The 23,354-nt window shown below is 47.3% G+C and overlaps 1 protein-coding gene across 5 annotated transcripts in view; it reads right to left on the reverse strand.

Moving 5' to 3' along the window:
* The window catches only part of MLLT1 (MLLT1 super elongation complex subunit), a 310,004-nt gene that overhangs the window by 231,480 nt on the left and 55,170 nt on the right, over positions 1 to 23,354 (reverse strand). For all 5 annotated transcript variants that reach the window (XM_033956582.1, XM_033956581.1, XM_033956583.1 and 2 more), the window contains exon 2: positions 13,910 to 14,090. In XM_033956582.1, coding sequence (XP_033812473.1) covers positions 13,910 to 14,090 — 181 coding nt within the window. The remainder of the gene's footprint in view (positions 1 to 13,909; positions 14,091 to 23,354) is intronic.

The following is a 23,354-nucleotide window of genomic DNA, read 5'->3' on the forward strand; positions in this document are numbered from 1 at the left end:
GGCTGCACTTTTTGAATCCCGTAACAGGACGGGACATCCACGAAGAAAAAGAAGAAGGCCGGGAACGTACCGACGTCCCCGGCCGCGGCTTCCGGGAGCCCCCGGAGCCAGACGAAAACGAAATACTTTTTTTTTTTTTTTTTTTTGAAAAGAACCGAAAAGAAAAAAGGCAGCACCGCGAACTAATTCGATGGAAAAACAAACTAAACGCGGCAGCTAGAAGGCAAAAACACTGGAGCTCAGATCCACAGGGCTTTCTTGCTCCGCGGAAAAATTTGAACTGAGGACCACGAGGTTGGATGCGCCCTCTAGTGGGCGAGAAGGCACGCACATGCGTGGTGCAGTGTGCAAACTTGAAACTTCTATCAAGTTTGCTTGAAAAGCTGTCCGCGCCGGGGCTCCGTAGATGACGTCACCCACATGTGAGAATATCATGCCTGCTTGTCCTGGGATAAAAAGGATTTATCCCTTTTCTTAATGTCCTTTGCTAGATTCTCTTCTATCTGAAGCTTGGCCTCTCTGACTGCCGTTTTGACAGCTTTGGACTTGGCCAGATAGTCTTCTTTTGCTGCTCCTCTTCCTGAATGTTTGTAGGAAACAAATGCTTTTTTCTTTTTCTTAACGAGGTCCGAGATTTCTGTAGTGAACCACTGGGGTCTGTTATTCCTCCGTCGTTTGCTTGTTGTTTTTATATAGCGATTTATTGCTTCATGTAGGGTAGATTTCAGGTTTGCCCACATGGCCTCTACATTATTGGTTTCGGCATGGTCTTGCAGTGCCCGATGGACGAAGTCTCCCATGCGTTTGAAGTCAGTGCCACGAAAATTTAGGACCTTTGTTGTTGTGGTCGATCTGGAGAAACCCTTCCGAAGGTTGAACCAAACCATGTTATGGTCGCTGGAGGCCAGCGTATCACCTACCGAAACTTCTGATACGCTGTCTCCGTTGGTGAGTACCAGGTCTAGTAACGCCTGGTCCCTAGTGGGCTCCAATACCAATTGTTTGAGCTGTGCACCCTTTATGGAGGTTAACAACCTTCTACTGCCGCTAGTTTGTGCGGTAAGTGCATTCCAATCTGTATCGGGCATATTAAAATCCCCTAACAGTACTGTGTCCCCACGCAAGGTGATGTTTTCAATGTCCTCGATTAATTCCATATCCTTTTCTACCTGTTGTCTCGGAGGTCTGTAAATCACACCAAGATACAGGCATTTTTCATTTCCTCTAGCCAGGTTCACCCAGAGGGATTCCCCGGTATACTTAACATCTGTGATTATGGTAGTTTTGATGTCTTCTCTAGTGTATAGAGCTACCCCTCCCCCTAACTTGCCCTCCCTGTCTCGACGGAGTAAGTTGTAACCCGGTATAACCATATCCCACCCGTGTGAGTCCGTGAACCAAGTTTCGGATATCGCCACTACGTCTAGGTCGGCGTTCATTATTTCCGTCTCTAAATCTAGAATTTTATTGCCCAAACTGTGTGCATTGACGTACATAGCTCTCCATACCTTATGTTTGCTAAGTCCCTGTATAGAGTTTCCCGCCTGAGTTAGTGTGACCCCCGATGTATTGTTTACAGTGTGTGCACTTACCTCAGACTCAGAGTGGCGACTCACCTCCTCAGGATAGTTACTTACTGCTCCAGAGAATGAACGGATACCCTCCCCCAACTTACCTAGTTTAAAGCCCTTCGAAGTAGGCGGGCTAGTCGACGTCCGAAGACGTTCTTACCTCTTCTGGTCAGGTGGAGTCCGTCTGGTCCCTGAAGTCCCTGCAGTGCCTCTCCATGGTCCAGAAATCCAAAGTTCATCTCCCTGCACCATCCATGTAGCCACTCGTTAGTCCTCTGGATACGCTCCTCCCGGGCTCTACCCTTACCTCTTACCGGGAGGATTGATGAGAAGACCACCTGCGCTCCCAACTGCCTCAGCTTCTCACCCAGGGCTCCAAAGTCTTTGGGTATGGTCTCCGGGGTGTTCCTGGCAGTGTCATTCGTCCCAACGTGGATGAGAAGCATGGGGAAGTGGTCCTGTGGTTTGAGAAGTCTATCTAGACAGGTGGTGACATCTCGGATTCTGGCCCCAGGCAGACAGCAAACCTCCCTTGATTGTATATCCGGTCTGCAAATTGGTCCCTCGGTGCCCCTTAACATGGAATCCCCAATGACCACCACCCTGCGTTTCTTTGAGGGGAGCTGTTCAGTCGTCCCTGGGACTGGGGTCATGTGTTGGACGTCTTCCTGTTCCTCAACTGCAATCCCTTCCTGTAGGATCTGGAATCTGTTTCTCAGGGCGATTTGTGGGGTCGATGTAAAACTGCCCTGTTTGAGAGAAAAGGAAGAAGATGAAGAAGAAACTGAGAAAGGGGGGGGTCTCCTGTGCTTGCCTGTGGAGGAGGTTACCAGCTGCCAGGAGTCGGCGTCCCCAGCCATTTCCTGTACCCCAGTCGTTGGTCTCATGGCTGAGGGTTTGGGTGTCACGAGGATGGATTTGTCCAGTGCCTGCTCGGAGATTTGGGACAGCTCCTGGACTACGCCGTCGATGAAGGCCTCATCCTCTCTAATGCTCCTCAATCGCCTCACCTCCTCCCTTAGGCTCAATAGTTCCTGTAATATGTCTCCTTCCAGCTGTCCCATCTCCTCTGTCTGTGTAGAAACAGAGGTGTATTGCTGGGGGGGGATGGCCTCGGTCTGCACACACGCCTCTGTCCACCGTCCAGGGTCATCCTCCGTCTGTACATAGGCCATAGCCATCCCCTGGATCCCTCCGGTGACTGGAATGCTGGTCTTGATTGCAGTCCTGGTGCTTCTTGTTCTCCCTGCCATTTCAAATTGTTATTTAGGTATGCCTGCCTGTTAGTTAGTTGAGAAAGCCTGCCTGTTAGTTAGTTTGTGAATTTGAGAGAAAAGTCTGCCTGTTTAAGAGCTTGAAAGAAAGGAAAAAGTCTGCCTGAGAGTTTGAAAGAGAAATCTGTTTGCTAGTTTGTTGGTTTGAGAGTTTGAGGGATTGGGGTGTCTGGGAAGGTCTGCCTGCTGTGTAATTAGAGAGGATGTATAATTAGAGATATGTAGAGAGGATTGCCTGCTTGTTAGCGAGTTAGAAAGAAAGGTCTGCCTATTAGGATTAAAGATAGATGGAAAGTTTTGAATGTGTTTGAGAAAGACTGTTTCTATTGGTTGTCTGTGGTTTTGCTTACTGTTTGTTGTCCCCTGAGAGTTGTGATTTTGCTGGTGCTACTGTGCGTGCGGTTGAGTGTTTGTCTAGGGAGTGTGGTGTTCCCTGAAGCTTGTCTAGGTAACTGACTGATGTATTGCGATTTGGAACCCTCTGTGGGCTGCTTAGCTCCCTGGCTCCTTCTTAAGGCTCCTTCGCAAAGGCGCCCTCGCTAAGGCGAGCGCCTTTGCCGCTCGCCTTTGCCGCGCGCCGAACGGCTGCGCGCCGTTGGCTCCCCTCCTTTTAAGGGGGAGTCCGGGCGCTCTGACTCGCTGGGGGGTGGGTGGAGCTTCCGACTCACTGGGGGTGGGCGGAGCCTCCTCTCGCCGCTACCCCGCTCTGCCTGCCTCCGCCTGCTCTTTCCCTCGCGACCACGCTCTTACCAGCGTTTCTCCTCTCCCTCTCCTGCTGGTGCCTGCTTGAGCTGCTGCCTCCCCGACTCGGCCCGAGCAAGTTCCCTTGTGCCGCGGTTCTCCTCCTTTTAAGGGGGAGTCCGGGCGCTCTGACTCGCTGGGGGGTGGGTGGAGCTTCCGACTCACTGGGGGTGGGCGGAGCCTCCTCTCGCCGCTACCCCGCTCTGCCTGCCTCCGCCTGCTCTTTCCCTCGCGACCACGCTCTTACCAGCGTTTCTCCTCTCCCTCTCCTGCTGGTGCCTGCTTGAGCTGCTGCCTCCCCGACTCGGCCCGAGCAAGTTCCCTTGTGCCGCGGTTCTCCTCCTTTTAAGGGGGAGTCCGGGCGCTCTGACTCGCTGGGGGGTGGGTGGAGCTTCCGACTCAATGGGGGTGGGCGGAGCCTCCTCTCGCCGCTACCCCGCTCTGCCTGCCTCCGCCTGCTCTTTCCCTCGCGACCACGCTCTTACCAGCGTTTCTCCTCTCCCTCTCCTGCTGGTGCCTGCTTGAGCTGCTGCCTCCCCGACTCGGCCCGAGCAAGTTCCCTTGTGCCGCGGTTCTCCTCCTTTTAAGGGGGAGTCCGGGCGCTCTGACTCGCTGGGGGGTGGGTGGAGCTTCCGACTCACTGGGGGTGGGCGGAGCCTCCTCTCGCCGCTACCCCGCTCTGCCTGCCTCCGCCTGCTCTTTCCCTCGCGACCACGCTCTTACCAGCGTTTCTCCTCTCCCTCTCCTGCTGGTGCCTGCTTGAGCTGCTGCCTCCCCGACTCGGCCCGAGCAAGTTCCCTTGTGCCGCGGTTCTCCTCCTTTTAAGGGGGAGTCCGGGCGCTCTGACTCGCTGGGGGGTGGGTGGAGCTTCCGACTCACTGGGGGTGGGCGGAGCCTCCTCTCGCCGCTACCCCGCTCTGCCTGCCTCCGCCTGCTCTTTCCCTCGCGACCACGCTCTTACCAGCGTTTCTCCTCTCCCTCTCCTGCTGGTGCCTGCTTGAGCTGCTGCCTCCCCGACTCGGCCCGAGCAAGTCCAGAGTATGAAGAGCTGGTTCTCCAGGATGAGAATGAAGCTTTGGAAAGAACATTGGAAGAATAATGGATTGGTTGAGATGAAATTCAGAAACCACTTTAGGTAGGAATTTAGGATTAGTACGGAGAACCATCTTGTCATGATGGAACACAGTGAAAGGTGATCAGCAACTAAAACTTGCAGCTCACTGACTCTTCAAGCAGTGAAAGGTGGATCAGGAACTAAAACTTGCAGCTCACTGACTCTTCGAGCAGAAGTGAGGGCAATGAGAAACACCACTTTCCAAGTGAGATACTTCAGATGAGCCGTAGACATTGGTTCAAATGGAGGCTTCATCAATTGAGTAAGAACAACATTGAGGTCCCAAACCACTGGAGGCGGTTTGAGATGAGGTTTGACACTGAAAAGTCCTTTCATGAATCTGGAAACCACCGCATGAGCAGAAAGGGGTTTTTCTTCAATAGGCTGATGGAAAGCAGCAATTGCACTGAGATGGACTTGGATCAATGTAGACTTGAGGCCAGAGGTGGATAAGTTCAAAAGGTAGTCTAAAACAGAAGACAACGAGGAATGTTGAGACTCCTTATCATGAGAAAAACACCACATAGAAAATCTAGTCCATTTTTGGTGATAGCATTGTCTAGTGGTAGGCTTCCTAGAAGCCTCTAAAATGTCTCTTACAGATTGAGAAAACTGAAGAGGAGTTATGTTGAAAGGTACCAAGCTGTCAGATGTAGAGACTGCAGGTTGGGATGAAGCAGAGATCCCTGACTCTGTGTAAGCAGAGATGGAAAAACTGGTAGAAGGTATGGCTCCCTGCTGCTGAGCTGAAGGAGAAGGGAGTACCAAGGTTGTCTCGGCCACCAAGGAGCAATCAGAATCATGGTGGCATGGTCATTCTTTAACTTGACAAGAGTCTTGATAATGAGAGGGAATGGAGGGAATGCATACAGGACACTGCATGTCAGCAAAAACTCCCAGAAGCAAACCAGCAGACCCAACCACCAATGCACAGAAGTTATAACATAAGTTCTTACCCGAGTCCATCTTTGCTCAAGCTGGTAGTTGCAGACCGGAACTGCCAGGACAGAACCGTCCAGCAACAGCACTCTGGCCCCCCCCCCCCCCCCCCCCAATTTTTTTTTTTTTTTTTTGTGGAAAGAAGAAAAAAAGAGGACCAGGAAAAAAGCCTCAATCCACCAGAGAGGAGGGTGGAGCAGGGACCTGGGAGGGCCCAGGTGTAACTCCCAAAGTTGGCACTGTTCAGCCAAACACCCCTATCTACCTGAAGAGAAAAATCCCAACAGAAGAAGAAACAACCAGCCAGCCAGAATCCAGGAGCTAATGGAAAAGCGACCATCACCTGCTGGGAGATAGAGAATACTGATGATACAGAGAGCATGCCAACCAATGGGACCACCTGTTATTCAGTTCTCTATCTCCACCTGCTGGTAGATGTGTATTATCCCACTAGTCTCTGGATTCATCTGCTGCTGTTGATAAGGAAGATTTTATATTGAATGTATATTTTATTAAAATATAAAAAGAAACAATATTCTGTACAATTGTCATTTTATAAATAAAAATAATACAGAGCAAGGATCAATAAAACCCCTGTCTCCTCTCCCCTTCACATATATCCCCTCTACTATCAAGAACACTGAATAAGCCAAATTATTACAGAATGCTACACAGAAATATCATGCTAACAGAATACCACAGTCACACATAGGAATAGTGTTAGGGGAGTGCAACTAGGGCAACTGCCCCCTGTTCAGAGAGAGCCCTAAGCCAGCTAGAAGCTAAAGAAGCACTGCCTGGGCTTTGCAGTCCCCAGTTATGTCTAACACTAGCTCTAGCAGGATATATATTTCAAATCTGATATATTCTAATCACAAACTAGAAATAAAATTATTTTTTTTTACCTTTTGTCTCTGGTTTCTGTTTTCATCTTCTTTTCACTCTCTTCCTTCCAGCGTCTGCCCTCTCTGTCTCTTCAATCCAGCATCTGCCCCTTCCATCCACTATTGCCTCTCTCCCCCTTCCATATGGTATCTGTCTTCTTTCTATGCCCCTCTCCCCTTTCCATCCAGCCTGTGCCCGCTCTCTCCTTTTTACATGATTCATTCCAGCTTCACTGCTTTCTTCATTTTTATCTTTCCTACACCAGATCTAGCATCTTTGTCCCTCTCTATTTCTCTGCTCTCGAGAAATTTCTCTGCTCCCCTTCCCATCTCTCTACTTTCTCATTCCTGTCTCTCCCCTTACCCTCCTCTAATCTCCCTGCCAGCTGTTTCCTTCCTTTTTCCTTCCCTCCTCCCCCTGTCCAGCAGTAACTCTCTTCCCTTCCCTTTCCCTCCTCCCCTCCCAGCAGCATCTCTCCTTCTCCTTCCCTCCAGGTCCAGTAGCAGCTGTCCCTTTTTTCCCCTTGTACAGCAGCTTTCCAGACTCCTTTCCTTCCTCCCCTCCCAGCAGCATATCTCCTTCTCTCTCCCTCCAGGTACAGTAGCAGCTCTCCCTTTTTTTCCCTTGTCCAGCAGCTTCCTTTCCCTCCTCCCCTCCCAGAAGCATCTCTCCTTCTCCCTCCCTCCAGGTCCAATAGCAGCTATCCATTTTTTTCCTTGGCCCAGCAGTTTCCCTGCCTCCAACAGTGGCTTATTCCCCTCCTAGCAGCTCTCCATATTTGCCAGCGTAGCGATTCACTAAGGTAGCCTTGGGTCCTTTGATGGGTTGCACCTCCTCTGAGGAAAGAGGAAGTTGCATCATCAAAGGCGGACACGACTCAGCAAAAGCCCCATGGCTGCCTTAGTGAATCGCTGACTGGTAAGTACCGACAGCTGCTGGGAGGGGAGAAAGCCACTGTCTGAGGCTCCCCATGATTTTGGCCTGCAGCTTGTCGATCTTGCCGGCCCTGCGCGGACCGGCAGGAAATTGCAGCTGTCGATCTCGCCAGACCTGTGCGGACCGGCAGGAATTTTCTGCGGACTGGTGGTTGAAGAACAGTGATCTAATCTAATCTTCCATTTGTGCGTCGCACATATCTAAACAGGCTCAAGGAGGAAGGGGGAAAGTAGTAGGGAAGGGGTATGGAGTAGTGCTGCCCGATTCAGGAAAAAATATTTTGATTCGATTTGATTCAGCCTATAGAATCGATTTTTCGATTCGATTTTCCTGCCCAAATGGGTATTTTTTTTCAAACATCCTGATGGGTTTATTTTATAGCCCCCTTTGCACCTCTCCTACCCACACTGGCGCTGTGGTGTAAACAAAATAAACAAAAAAGACTTTAGCTCTCTCTGTTAAATCCTAGCTCACGTTCGCGGTCTAACACCACCTCTGGCAGGATACACATTTCAAATTTGACATATTGTAATCACAAAATAGAAAATATAATTATTTTTTCTACCTTTTGTTGTCTGGTCATTATTCAGATCTTGTTGGTTCCAGGCTCTGGTTGTCTTCTGAAAACTCACTTGCCAGGATCTCTTTTTTTCTTTGTGCTAACCATCCATCTTCTATCTCTGTCCTCCCCTTCTGTTTCCCTTCCTTCCCCCGGAGGTCTAGCATCTTTCCTTTTTTTCATCTCCATACCCAGATCCACCTTTTCTCAACTAGATCCACCTTTTCTCAACTATCTTTTCATCCAGCATCTCTCCCTCTTTCCCCACCACCCCAGGTTCCACCAGCTCTCCCTTTCTCTTCCCAACTACCCTTCTATCCAGTATCTTTCCTCCCCCCCGTGTACAACTTCTCTCCCTTTCTGTTCCTTCCCTCCCTAAATCCCATTGTCCACCATCTCTCTCCCTCTCTTGTTTTTAGATCCATTATTTCTTCTATCCCTCCCTCAACTTCCCTCTCCCCCAAGTTCATCTCTCCCTTCCCCAAGTCCATCCATCTTCCCCCTCCATCTTCTCCCCATCTCTCCTTCTTCAGTCCACCAACTCCAAGTCCATCTCCACTCTCCCCCCTGCTCTGACTCCCAACAAAGAAGCCTAGTAGTTGGCTGACAGAGGGCAACACTCGTGTATTGTGGCACCTACCAAGAACTCTGGGCTTCACACAGCGGACATACACTTTTCCTGTGAGCTGCAGAAGATGCGGGCCTTGCAAAAGCTGAGTGAGAAGTGTCTCTGCACTACAGCACTTCCCAATGTGCTCGCACCGCTCCTCGGGAGCCCCCGTGTGGCACCACATCACCCGGTGCTCGCAGGTGCACAGGGCTCTGGCCATCATGTGGTCGATGAAAGGCCAGTCACTGGCAGGACTCGGAAGAGCAGGCACGCGCCACTGAGCAGCAGCAGCAGCAGCAAGAGCGGTGCATGCAGGTGGCGGATCAGGGGCATTTGCTGGGCTCCGGGGGGAAGCATGAGTGTGCATGCGGGAAGATGAGGCATGGGTATCTGCTGCTAGCCAACCAATTAAAAATCACCTTGTTGCCGCCATTCTGCACCCAGAGGTCCACTCGGCTTTCCCTCTACCACCGGAGTCCTTGCTTCTGGTGTAACTTCCGGTTTTGCAAAACCGGAAGTTACATTAGATGGAAGGATTTCGGTGGTAGAGGGAAAGCCTGAACGAGTCTCTAGCAAGGGGGCAGACGAATCGGTGAGTTTGATTTTTTTACAAAATCAAATCAATTCGAAGTGAATCGGTGAATCAATTCGAATCGTGAATCGGGCAGCACTAGTATGGAGAAATAAGAGAGGGGACCCAGAAGTAGGGGGAGTTATACAGAAACTAAGGATGTAACATTGCCCAAGAGACACACAAGCCTGTATCAGGCATACACCACTGAGCTGAAATGAGCTCTTGAATGATTTTATGTACCAGGGCTGTGGAGTCGGTAGATAAATGTTCCGACTCCGACTCCTCAGTTTTTTGTACTTCAGACTTCGACTCCGACTCCAGGTACCCGAAATTTCCTCCGACTCCTCCTCCACAGCACTTGTTAATTTTCAGATCGTTAAAATGGAATGTCAAGTTGAGAGAAATGAGCATTTTCGACATCACCTTCTTTTTGCTTTTAATCAAGGTTCTAAGGCCGCAGAAGCTGCTCGCAACATTTGTGCTGTATATATAGTGGGTGCTATAGCTGAAAGAATCGCTCGTGATTGGTATGCCAAGTTCAAAAATGGAGTCGGTAGATAAATGTTCCGACTTTGACTCCTCAGTTTTTTGTACTTCTGACTCCAACTCCGACTCCAGGTACCCGAAATTTCCTCAGACTCCGACTCCACAGCCCTGTTATGTACCAGAAAGGCCTTAGAATTTCTGGTGCTAGCCATTTTCAATTGAATATAGGAGGACCCCGACACTCAGAAGTAGAAATACTGAAGACATCCAGGACCTGCATAATAAAGGAAGGCACCTCTTCCTTATAAAAAATCATTACCAGCCTCATCAGGTACGATTTCTCCCTCAAGATCCTCCTGAAGATCAGCCTGCAGCGATAATTCTGACACCGCTACCACAACCATCCCACCTCATATGCAGTGTCCAAATGCTATTTCTTCCCCAAAGGCTCCAAAGTCAGAGAGTAAAAAGCCTGCTCAGTCACATCACCTGGCACTGATTGCACAAAAATTCCTAGGCCTGACTGCTGCTGGAACTGTCTGAGAAGATAAGCCTGGTGAAGCAGGCTCCAGAGAAACTCCAGAGAAAACAGCTGTACAATCCCAGCCTTGACCATCTTATTAGCAGAAGTAGCCTGCATGATAGCCATATGAGGATGAGGTTAAAATGAATCCTGAGCGTATGCTGAGGCAGTTTGGACCCAATTGCAGGTGACTGCAGGAAAAAACAGAGGAAAATGGGCCTATCCGCTCTGCGGGAAGAACCCTGCCCACCCATGGGAGATGCATCCAGAACTGGAATTAAATCAAAACCCTCCAGACATATCCCCGACACTGCTCACAGCTTCCCACAGTGGGAGCTGCATTTGATCTTCTCACAACTCAAACAGTGAGTTAAACTACCTGAGTAATAAAATTTAAAAGTAACACTCAACCCAAAATAAAGTTCTCTGCTCAAAATTCCTTACTGCCTGAAAATATGCAATCCATTGCCAAATCTCAGTCACAGTAGCTAGAACTAAAAAAAAACCAAACCAAAAACAACCCTCTTTAGATTTTTTTTAAATTTTTTTAAATTTATTTTTATGCAATTTTCAAATTTCAATCAAGCGAAATACATACAACTTGAATAGATCAATATAACATAACTAGTGTTTAAGCCCGTTAGATTAACGGGTGCTAGATAACCGCCTCTCCTGCTTTTGAACCTGGGCAGGGGCAGAGGCAGAGCTGGGGCGGGAGGGAGTGACGGTGGAAGAGCAATTTCAAAGGCTCGGCAGCGGCGGCTCCTTGACCAATCCGCGCTTACAACAGCCCCACACTCGTGATCTGGCTGGCTCCCCCACCAAAGCCCTTCGCAGCGGCAGCCCCTCCCGCATCCGTTCCCGCGTCCCAAGCCTCTCCGAAGGCCGGCTCCCACGAAAATGGTACCCCTCTGTCCAAAGCCGCAGCGGCAGCCTCCCTCAAGACACATTTCAAATCTGACATATTGTAATCACAAAACAGAAAATAAAATTATTTTTCTTACCTTTTGTTGTCTGGTCATTTTTCATATCATGTAGGGGTCCCAGGCTATGGTTGGCTTTTGATAACTCGCTTGCCAGGGCCCCTTCTTTCTTCTTCCCTCCCTCCATCCCAGCAGCTGAAGACAGGCACCTCCCCCCAGTGGTCTGAGACAGGAGGGAGCAGTTAGGAGAGGGTCTGAGGGCAAAGAGGGGCTCAATAGCGCACAACCACCTTTCCTTCCCTCCCTCCATCAGGTGCAGTGAATCCACCAATGTTAAAAGAAGCTGCGTCGAAATCGGAGGCCTGCCACTGCCATAGCACTTTCCCCTCTGCCTTGATCCCGCCCCTTCTCTGACATATGGGACCGCGGCAGAGGGAACGTGTTACGGTGGCGGCAGTGCTCCAATTTCAAAGCAGCTCCTTTTAACATAGGCGGAGCTGAACTGTACCTGATGGAGGAAGGGAAGGAATGGTGGGGCAAATTTCAGCAACGGCAGGAATTGTTTGGCGGGCCAAGCACCGTGAAACTTTGTTTCTTTAGACAGCCCCGGTTGTTTACTTGGATTCAATGTCAGCATTAGGGTTCGCCGGCCGCCGGGTGAGGAAGGCCGCCGCAGGCTCGCAGCTAGGTAGGGGGGACAACAATGGCGCTTATGCTCAAGCCCCCGCCGCAGCTCCTCTCTCGATCCTGGTGCGGTTCGAGAGAGGAGTCGTGGCGGCGGCTTGAGCATAAGCGCAATTGTTGTCCCCCTACCTAGCCGCGAGGCTGCAGCGGCCTTCCTCACCCGGCTCTCACGGCTGGTGGCCGGCGAACCCTAATGCTGACATTGAATCCAAGTAAACAACCGGGGCTGCCTAAAGAAACATGGTAATCATATTCTGTCCTGAAAGCCCCCGCCGCAGCTCCTCTCTCGATCCTGCTGCAGTTCGAGAGAGGAGCCATGGCGGCAGCTTGAGCATAGTGCACAGTGAGAGCCAGGGGCGTGGATGCGCAGTCTTATTTCCGTGACGGATCAGGGAACACGACTTTTGAGTGCGCATGCGCGGCCTAGCATTTTATTATATTAGATAATGAAATCATAAAATCAGGAAAAAACAATTGTTAGATATTTAGTCCACAATATTAGAGGATATCAACAGGAAATAATTCAAATAAAATAATACAAAATACTAAGAAGCGGCATAACTCTGTTACCTACTGCTGGTATAGCAAGCTAAATATTATCGGCCACAATTGCTCTTCCTTCTCTCAATTCAATAAATTCCAACAGCTGTTTGGGTTCAAAAAGTAAGTAACTCTTATTTTGATAAGTAATAAAACATTTTACAGAAAATTTTAGCTGAAATATTCCACCCAAAGCTAGGACTCTTGGCCTTAATGCCAAGAACTCCTTCCTCTGCTTCTGGGACTTTTGAGCCATATCAGGAAATAAACAAATTTTGGCCCCAAAAAACTGGTCATTCAAATGTCGGAAATATAAATGCATAACATAATCGCAGTCATTTTCCAAAGCTAAAGTAACTAGTAGAGTTCTTCTCTCAGTTACCACCTCCAGTGAACTCTCTAGGAAGGTTGTCAAATCTAATTTCCCCTTTTTATCTCCTTGATTTTCAATAGGAGTAGAAGCCTCCACAGTACTTTAACTACAAGTAATTAACTCTTACAATCGGAGGGAGGTAAATAATCTGGTGGAATACACAATATTTTCCTAAAATATTTCCTAACCATCTCCATGGGAGAGATGATTGGAGATTTAGGAAAGTTTAAAAGTCTCAAATTATTCTTCCTCAGCTGATTTTCAAAACTCTCCATTTTCCTTGCCATGTAAACCCTTTCTTTTAATAAACCAAAGTTTGTTTGTTCAATTTCGGAGAGTTTTGTCTCCTGTTTCCCTAAATTCTCTTTCATTTGAACAATATCTACTCCTTGTTGTTTCTCTGAAGATTTTTTTTTAATATTATTAATTAGTTCTCTGCTCAAAATTCCTTACCGTCTGAAAATGTACAATTTTGCCAAATCTCAGTCACAGCAGCTAGAACTGCTCAACCCCCCCCCAAAAAAAAAAACAAAACACCTCAGTAGATTATTTTTTATTAATTTCAGGAAGATCAAAATACAGAGGCAATGGCAGAAGAGGGGAAGGGGGAAGGGACCTACCATCACCAGGTGTACCCCCTAAAGCTGTCACCGAATAGTATGAGCACCACCCCAAGCTCTACTGAACTGGACAACCAGTACAGGAGCTACTGCACAGAGAATCCAGAAGTTTGTAAGAAACCATCCATCGGCCAGCTGAAGATAGAGAATACCAACTAAAGAGCATTTTATCCTAAAAGACAGAGTTCAGTTCTCTATCTCCATCTGCTGGTAGATGGTCACAAGCCACAAGTATCTGGATTCATCTGCTGCAGATGCTAAGGAAAGGCAGCATACCTCAAAAGCTAATCACAAATCTAATTCAGTTAGTCCAATACCTTTATTTCTACTTACCCAAGTAGACTAGCAAGGGAACTATGCTACTTCAAGAGGCAAGGCTATGCTGCTTAATTTTAGCATTTGTGCCCAAAAGTCTATACTCACAATTAGTGGCCATTTACAGTAGATATTATTGCTTATAAAACATTCTTTAAGGTCACATTACATTCTTTTCTTTAAAAGACAAATCATTCTTGAAAGAAGCTATTATGATGCCTTCTTCATTTCACGCTACTTACCACGTTTGGGCTTGGGGAAGCTCTCGTGGAGTCGAAAAACCACCTTCTCCACAAAGTGCTGGATATCACATTGCTCTGGGCCACGTACAAAAACCATCCAGTCATGCGTGAACCCCTCTGAGGTTGGTTTCTTCCTTAACTGGGCTCTGTGTCCCAGCTCAAGTTTTACTTGTACCGTACACTGCAAGAGGGAGAGACAAGTTTCAATCTACAAAAGGTCAACATTGGAAAGATAGAACTCTTGGCTGCTAAACATCCTGTACTCTGCAAAATATCACCTGACCCATCAAAGAAATATGCAGATCCAGGGCTCAGGGAAAATTATTTTCACCCAAGGGCTCCAATCGCCATCATCAAAACAGCTACAAGACTAGCTGATCACATAAGTATAAATAAACATATATCCACTGTTTTTAAACAGTGAAACAAATTTACAAAATGTTCATCATATGACATCAAAAATTAAAGTAAATGTCAATGGCTTTCGTGGTATAATTACATCCTAGTGCAATGCAGAATTTGTGTAGAATTGCACAATCACACAGAATTCCCCCTTTCCTGCACATAATCATAGACAGTGTCAGCTATCGGCAGTAGCATAGCAAGGGTAGGAGGCGCTCCCCGTGCACCCTCTTCTCCACCATTCTCTGCCTCTCCCCCACACCCCTGCATCTTCCCCATCCCTCACACCATAGTCATGCCCTCCCTTACCCCGGTACCACTAGCACAAGCAGCTTCTCCAACCTGCTGCTCGTGCCTGCGTTGGCTTTCCCTCCGATGTCACTTCCTGGCCTCACGATCAGAAGCTATTTCAGAGGGAAGCCAAACCAAAGCAAGCAGCAGGCTGGAGAAGTCTCTCCACGGCAGAAGGGAGGCTTCCGGGATAGCAGCAGCCAATAGCTTGACTTGATGAAGCAAGCCTTACTAGGAAGAGTACAGGTGAGAGGCGGAAGGAAACATGCTGGCATGGTGAGGAAAGAAGAGGGTGAGAGGAAAGAAGCATGCTGGCACAGGGGGAGGGGTAGGAGTCATGCATGGTGAAGGGAGAGGGTAAAATGTTGCACAAGATAATGCAGGGGAGGAAGGGAGAGATGGTGCATGGAGGAGGATAGAGAGATTTGACCAAGGGCACAAGGCAGGGGAAGAGAGAAATGGTGGCAATAGAAAAATCAGAAATGTTGGATATGGAAGAGGAAGGGTGAGAATGTTGCATGGGGGAGGGATACAAAGGAGGGGGAGAGAAGTGTTGGGCATGAGAGTGGATGAAAGGGAGAGAGAGAGATACAGAGGTAGAAGGGGAGATGTTGGATCTAGGAGCAGAATGGAGTGATGGAGAGATATTTAGCAATGGAAGTGAGGAAGAGATTGGGAGAAACTCTAAACCATAGGGGAGAGTGCAGGAGGGACAAAAGAAGAGAGAGAAGGAGAAACTCTAAACCATAGGGGAGAGTGCAGGAGGGACAAAAGAAGAGAGAGAGGGAGATTTCAGGCTATGAGGGTGGGGAAGGAAGGAAGAGGGAGCAGATGCTGGACTATAAACGTAGAGGAAGAAAGACGCTGAGAATGGTAGAAGCTTGAGGGGGAGGAGAGGGTGGCAAGGAAACAGATGAGAAGATAGATATAATAGAGGATAGAAAAATGATAATGTGGGGTACATTGAAGATGAAGATGAAAGGAAATGGAGGGTTGAGAAAGGAATGAGATGGGGAGTAAGACAGAAGATGGAAATTTGATAAGTAGCTGAAAAGTGAAAGAGGAGAAGGGTAAAAAAGAGACAGAAAAGAGCTTAAAAGAAAATGATGAATATGTCTGTGGCAGGTGTAGTAAGAAAATAGACAGGAAAGAGAAGAAAAGACAAATGGATAGCAGCCACTTGAAGGAGAATTAGCAGACAACACAAAAGCAGAAAAAGAAACTGGAAACATGATGGAAAAATAAGACATCCAGACAAAGGTAGAAGATAAACATTTTAAATTAAATATGAATAATAATTAGCAAAAATATTCTTTAAATTTTGACAAATAAACTTGCAGAATTTGCTAATTTTGTGCGCAGAATTCCATCAGGAGTAAAATATATATACACACACAGCAGAACCATCTGAGATAATATTTTTGTCCAATTTCATTGAAGTTGCACTAAACTGGATGCTTATAAACTAAACACGACAAGCTGCACAATATTTAAAATGTTAAAACAAAAAAAACCCATCTTAAAATATCAGTGTATTTATCTGTATCTAAAATCTTTACTTCCAGGAATATGTCCGATGCACCTGTTATAACCAGAGTTGCTAAAAATGCTGAATTGAAAAAAAAATTGTTCATTTGAATTAATAGAAATGTCTAACATAGGATTTGAGTTAATTAGCTTTATGACTTCTGACGGCCAGATGATGGCTTTAATAATCATGCGACTACCAACATCTTTAGAGACATTAGAATACACATTTTTGTGGATATCTATTCTTTCATGAGTAAATCAAGGAAATTTTTATTGTTTACCTGCAATGACATCACTTTCTTTTCCAAAGATAAATTTAAAAAAAGATTTGACATTAATATATGAACATTTCTTAAGAAAGAACTGAATATTTCATGGGGTGTCCTAATTTTTTCACATGACTGTATAATCATGTCCAAGTGATCCTTCTGTGCTAAGGCTGTACGCTCAAGAGCCATGTCATAAGCCCAAAATGTTCTGGATCCTCCATGGCAACTGGTTCCTGCAAGAGAAGATTTGGATGAAGTGGCATTTTGAGACACTTGTCTCTCTGAAGCTAAACCAAATCCGCATATCACTGCTGATACAGCCAATCTGGAACCACCTGAATTACTAATCCTGGGGGGATGCTAATCTTCGAAGGACACATACAGCAATCCTGTCTCCAGCTAGAGCTGTACTAGAGGGTCTCTGCCATCATTTTCGGACGTGAAACTTCAGCCTGTACATTGTCCATTCCCGCTACATGTGTTAAGCCAATCATAAGAACATAAGAATAGCCTTATTGGATCAGACCAATGGTCCATCTAGCCCAGTATCCCGTCTTCACGGAGGCCAAGCCAAATCACAAGTACCTGGCAAAACCCCAAATAGTAGCAGAATTCCATGCCACTGATCCAGGACAAGCAGTGGCTTCTCCCATGTTTGTCTCAACAGCAGTTTATGGACTTTTCCATCAGGAACTTGTCCAAACCTTTTTTTAAAACCAGCTACATTAACCACTCTTACCTCATCCTCTGGCAACACATTCCAGAGTTTAAGCATTCTCTGAGTGAAAAATATTTCCTCCTATTAGTTTTAGAAGTATTACTCTAACTTCATAGCGTGCCCCCCTGGTCTTTGTAAATCTTGATGCAGTAAAAAAAAAAAAAAAAATATCAATCTACTTGTACCAGTTCTACAGCACTCAGGATTTTGCAGACTTCGATCATTTCTCCCCTCAGCTGTCTCTTTTCCAAGCTGAAGAGCCCTAACCTCTTTAGTCCTTGCTCATTTGAGAGGAGTTCCATCCCCTTTATCATCTTGGTTACTCTTCTTTGAAGCGTTTCTAGTGCTGCTATTATCTTTTTTGAGATAAGGAGACCAGAAATGAACACAATACTCAAGATGAGGTTGCATCATTGAGTGATAAAGAGGCATTATAACAGTCTTTTTACCATCCCTTTTCTAATAATTCCTAGCATCTTGTTTGCTTTCACCCAGATCTTCTTCTTGAACACTGACCCCCAAGGTGGATCCCAGCATCTGGTAACTATGATTTGGATTATTCTTCCCAATGTGCATCACTTTGCATTTGTCCACATTAAATTTCATCTACCATTGAGATGCTCAGTCTTCCAATTTCCTAAGGTCTTCCTGCAGTTTTTATTTTTTATTGTTTCCTGCAGTTTTTCACAGTCCGCATGTGTTTTAAAGTTCAAGTAGGGATGCATCTGGATCCCCACCGTGTGTAGGTGTGCTGCTGCCATGACTATTTTCTTGGCGCAATTGTATTGCACAGTCACCATACCAAATGGTAGTGCTGAGAATTAGAAATGTCTTCCAAGAAATGAAGTCTCAAGAATTTCCTGTGGTCCAGAAATATGGGAATATGTAATTAAGCCTCCGTTAAATCCAAAGGCTACAAAAGACCCTGAAGCCACCACAGCTATGACTAACAGTCTTGATCCAGAGTCTGGGAGCTTTCAACACTGCATTGATGGACTTCAGATCCAAAATTCATCTCTAGTCCGACTCCTTCTTGGTCATGATAAAGTATATGGAATAGCTGCCCAAGCCCGATTCTTCGGTTGGTACAGTTTCTACAGCTCGAACATTCAGCTCCTGTTATCATTCCTTGGACTTTGAACTTTTCTCTGGCTGTCTGGTCGGAGAGCCCTCTTGAATGATCCTCGCAAATCCTCGCCCAGGTCTCCCAGTAAGCTGCCAACCTCCCTCCTATCCGAGGGAGATCGGCAGCTTGCATGGCATCATTATGACTTGTTGGAGACTGCTGCAGGTGTGACCTGGAGGGCTGAGTTCATCTGGAACTTCCAAATATCTGCAGAGATCCTTGAAATGATCTTTGAGCAGAGGTCTCCACTAAGAACTGATGAAGTCACATTGAACGCCCCAGCGGGTGAAGGCCATGAAGTAGCCTGTCTAGATTGCTGCCGACGCAGCCGTTTGCAAGAAGGTATTTTGGTCTCACGATCAGCAGGGCTCAGATGGGAGGGAGAGATAGAAGGGTCAGCGGGGGGGTGGGGCATGGCAGGGGGGTGGGAGGGATAGAAGCTATTGGTGGGGGGTGAGAGGGAGGGAGGAATAGAAGCTGTGCAATGGAAGATTTTCAAGGAAGAGAAATGAAGCAGCAGTACTGATATCATCGAGAAGTAGCTCTGATGAAGAGGATGCAGGCAGTACAGTGGCCTTGTGACAAGAAGCTCTGCCCTACCCCACCTGACCACCCCAACTATTCCAGGTTTGCAAACCAAAAATCTGCAGTTACTTACTGCGTTTCTCCGAAAATAAGACCTAGTGCATTTTTTGGGCCCAAAATTAATATGACAGTGCCTTATTTTCAGAAAAACACGGCAGTTAGGACCTTAGTCTTCAGTTTGTGACTTACACTTGATGACATTTACTAATAAACTATTCTGCTGATTGTATTCAGACATCTCACTTGTCGACCAACCAGAAGCCATGGAGGGATCATCATATAGGCACTCGTGAGCCAGCCAGGGCCAAACCAAGGCATCTGGCCTGAGCTTCCTCATAGGTCATCGACTGAAAAGCCAACAAGACCCTCTGAGGCAAACACCAGCTCTTATAAGATCAGATGGAACACCTCCTGCGAGAGGGACCATGCTCGAGACCAGGAACTGTTGGCTGAGGAAGACTGCTGAAACACTGTTGACTCCGGCCCCATGGGCCACCAAGAAAAACAGAAGATGTGCTTCCGCCCAGTGGAACACTGCCGATCTTTCTGACCCAAGAGAAAGAGAACACTAGAGCCCCCTTAAGATGTACATGTGCCACTGCCATGGTGTCGAAAAAACTTGCACCGCTGGTCTTTCTACCAAATCTCGAGACAATTGGTCAACCAATGATGCACACCAGGAGTCCACTGCTCCTGAATGGAGCAAGCCCCACAGTGAGCCCACAACCCAACAGGCTGGCAACTATCATAAGAACAATCCACTCAGAAAACCGAAGCCAGCCAGCCCTGGCTGAGAGCCACCCCCTGAAGACATCAGGTCAAATTACTGCTAGCTGGCTCCGACCAGGGGAGCAGCATCAGAAGGGAGAAATTCAGCAGAGATCACCAAGACAGGAGGGACTCCCGTCACGGGCGCATGGGCGCTCCAGCACAGGAGATCGCCTTCAAGGTTGTTGCCTGAGACCCCAGAACCTGGAGACAAAACCAGACCGAGAGAGCCATTCAGCCCAAGAGAATTCAGATCTTTTGATGAAGGTTCTGTCCACTGTCCCTGAGAAGAAATACTAAGAGACTAAGAGAAGCCCCAGAAACTCTGGGAGGGCGCTAAGCATTTCTTCCTGAACTCGCCAACGTCTGCAGCAGAGACACTACTGTCCCCACCGCATCTTCATACCCAAAACAGCACCCAGATCACCCACTGTCCCAGGAAGAGAGGACTTGGACCCTCTGAAGGCAGAAAGCCGCCTCAAACTACAAGCACTTTGATGAAAGTGCAGCAGCTATCACAAAGTCCATGGGGCAGAGCTGCAAACTGAAAATGTTGTTCCAGAACATGGAAGTGCAGAAACCTGCGAAGCTCTGGGCAGATGGCAATATGGAGGAAAACCTCAGTGAGAACCAAGGCCACTAGAAACTCCCCTGGAGACAGCTAGCACCATATACTCAGTTGTCCATTCAGAAAAAGGGAATTCACAAGAAGTGGGAAACAGACTGTAGATCCAGATTATGTCTCCAATCCTCTGAGCCTTTCTAGCACAAGGAAGTATCAAGAGTATCCGCCTAAGCTCCTATTAGTGGTCTGGAACAAGTTCCAGCATCCTGAAGACTAAGGGACGTTGCAGAATAATCGCAGACCCTGGACTCAGTTGTGGTCGACTTGCCGCAGTCCAGAAACCAAGCCAGAGGCAGGCAAAGAAGGACTAACAAGTGTCCGATGAAAGTCAAGTCTACTCTTGACAAAACTGTAGAAGACAGCCTGCAAAGGAGGAAGCCATGCCCGATCCCAGACGACATTGGCACTTTCTTCTCTTTTTTGTGAAGCACAGCTACTGCACAGGAACTGAGGATGCCTGGAACTGGAACCATGTAAACGTGGGCGTAGCCCTGGGAATGTTTCTAGGAGGAAAAACCTAAGTATCTTCGACGACCCCTTTGGGAGGAATGAAGAGGACAATGATCCCCTCCCGATGTCCAGTGAAACTGGATCACAGGAAGCAGCTTAGAGCAGCATTCACAACACCTGAGTAAAGGTCAGCCAGACCTATATCAACAAGAATCTGGCCCTTAAAAAGGAGGCTGCTGAAGGTGATCCTTAAGGCAGCATCCTCATCCAAAGATGGATCCAAAGAGTTTGGTGCTCAGACACTGCACCAGCACAGAATGTACTAAGAACTCGAATGAGATCATAAAGGGCACCCGGCAACGCAGCCACACCAACTAGCCCTAGCGGAGGACAGGCATACACCTCCACAGAGGACATACTGCGCAGGCTGGAATGACAGACACACGCCATAAAGGAAATGGCTACCGCCACTCAAATATCTGAGGATGTTAAAAAAAAAAAAAAAAAAAAGTTTGTTACATAACATCCACCCTGCGATCCTGAAACCTCACTCTCCCATCACTAGGGAGGGCTGCACGCTGGAAAACCTGCTCCATGGCGGAATCTATCTCAGGCTGTTCAGACCTTACAAAAATCAGGATTCAGGTGATAAAGCATAGACATAGCTTTGGCAGATCAGAAAGAGCTTTCCAGGGATCACATTGTTCTGAAATCAGACCAAGAAACTGTGGACTGAATGGTAAAAGGCACAGGAGAACGGTCCAGGACAGAAGCCAGAGAATTGGAAGGTGGAAAATCCAAATGGAGCTCTTTCAGAACTTCAGCTGTAAAGAGGCAGACAGCAGCCCACTGCATATGTGAAAAAGGATCAGCACCTCCAAATCCAGAGGCTCAGGGAGGCCGAGACCAGTCTCAGCAAAGGCATCAGCCAGATACAAATTAAATACAGTGGCAGGAGACAGAAGAATTATAAAAACTGCATAGCAACTACTGCAATTGAGGTCAGACATGGCCAGACAAGAAAGCTCATGAACAGGAAGCTTCTCCACAGATGCAATAGACTGAAAAAGCTCCAACACGCAGGCTTGGGGAGGAAGAACAGAGCAGTTTGCACTTCAAAAAGGCAGTGTTGCAATTGTATCCATTTATAGAATTGATTAGAAGGTAACATATTCATGTTTCAAGTCCTGGAAGGATAACCACTTTTCATCTTTTCGTATTTGACAACTTGACCATATACCAGCTTGTTGCCACACTGACCATCGCACCATCATTCCTTGTATCTTAATCTGCTTATTATTCCATATAAGTACAGTGGTACCTTGGTTTACGAGCATAATTCGTTCCAGAAGCATGCTCGTAAACCAAAATACTCGTATATCAAAGCAAGTTTCCCTATAAGAACTAAGGGAAACTCGCTTGATTTGTTCCCAAACACCCCATCCCCCGAGGTCAGCGATGCTGCTCTACCCCCCCCCCAAGAACCAGCATTTCTCCCCCTGCTCATGAAGGCCCCCCCCCCACGTAATCCGCCATCCCTCCGTTCTTGGCGCCCCCCATCCCCCGCAATCCGGCACCCTCCCCCCCGCGATCCGGCACCCTCCGCTCGTGTCGCACCCCCTCCTCACCGCGATCCGGCATCAAAAAGGCACCCATCCACCCACCCGATCACATTTCTTACTCCCCATTTGGCACCAGCACCATCGCACAAGACATGTTGGTGCAGGTGCCCGAAGATCTGCCTTGGAGAGAACGGGAACACGAAGGCCTTGAGCTTGCGCAGATGCTCAAGGCACAGCACGGAGGCAGATTTTCGGGCACCAGCACCGTCATGTCCTATGCGTCGGTGCCGGTGCCAAATGGGGGGTAAGAAATGTGATCAGGTGGGTGGATGGGTGCCTTTTTGATGTCAGATCGCTGCGGGGAGGGGGTGCGACGTGAACAGAGGGTGCCGGATCGCGAGGGGGAGGGTGCCGGATCACGGGGGGGGGCGCTCGTAAATCAAGGCACGCTCGGTTTCCGAGGCGCTGATTTTGTGAATGTTTTGCTCGTCTTGCAAAACACTTGCAAACTGTACGCTCGCAAACCGAGGTACCATTGTACATGTAGCATAGTATCCCATGGCGTAGTCAAGCATTTCTCAATCCTCTTCACAGCTTGCGACGTACTATCAAGAAGAACATCTTCATTAGTTAACTTATTGTTTGATGAAAATGGAAGACGACGTAAAGTATAATTGTCTAATAATATTAGTTGCACATATAACCATTCAGGATAATCTTCCGCACCTCCACTATCAGTAAACTATCCAGTAGATTGTTTAAAGATGTGCGCTGTGTGGTATTTCAGGAAACTAAGAAAGTTAACTCCCCCCAGATGTCTTAATAGCTTTTAGTTTTTTAATGGCGATACGCGGTGGCTTGTTATTCCACAGGAAGGACATTAGTATCTTCTCTAACTTATGATACAATTAGAAATTAAAATAGAAAGGCAACATCTGAAGAGTATAATTAATTTTGGGCATTATCATTTTAATGGTGCCCAGCCTTCTCCACCATGAAAGCTGTAGCAGAAACCACCTTTTAGTTAAATCTTGCATTGCCTTTATCAAGGCCTCTTCATTCAATTGAACAGTTTGTTCAATACTTGAACCAAATAGTATGCCAAGATATTTTAATTTG

This window comes from Geotrypetes seraphini, chromosome 8 (assembly GCF_902459505.1).
Source record: "Geotrypetes seraphini chromosome 8, aGeoSer1.1, whole genome shotgun sequence".
Lineage (NCBI taxonomy): Eukaryota > Metazoa > Chordata > Amphibia > Gymnophiona > Dermophiidae > Geotrypetes > Geotrypetes seraphini.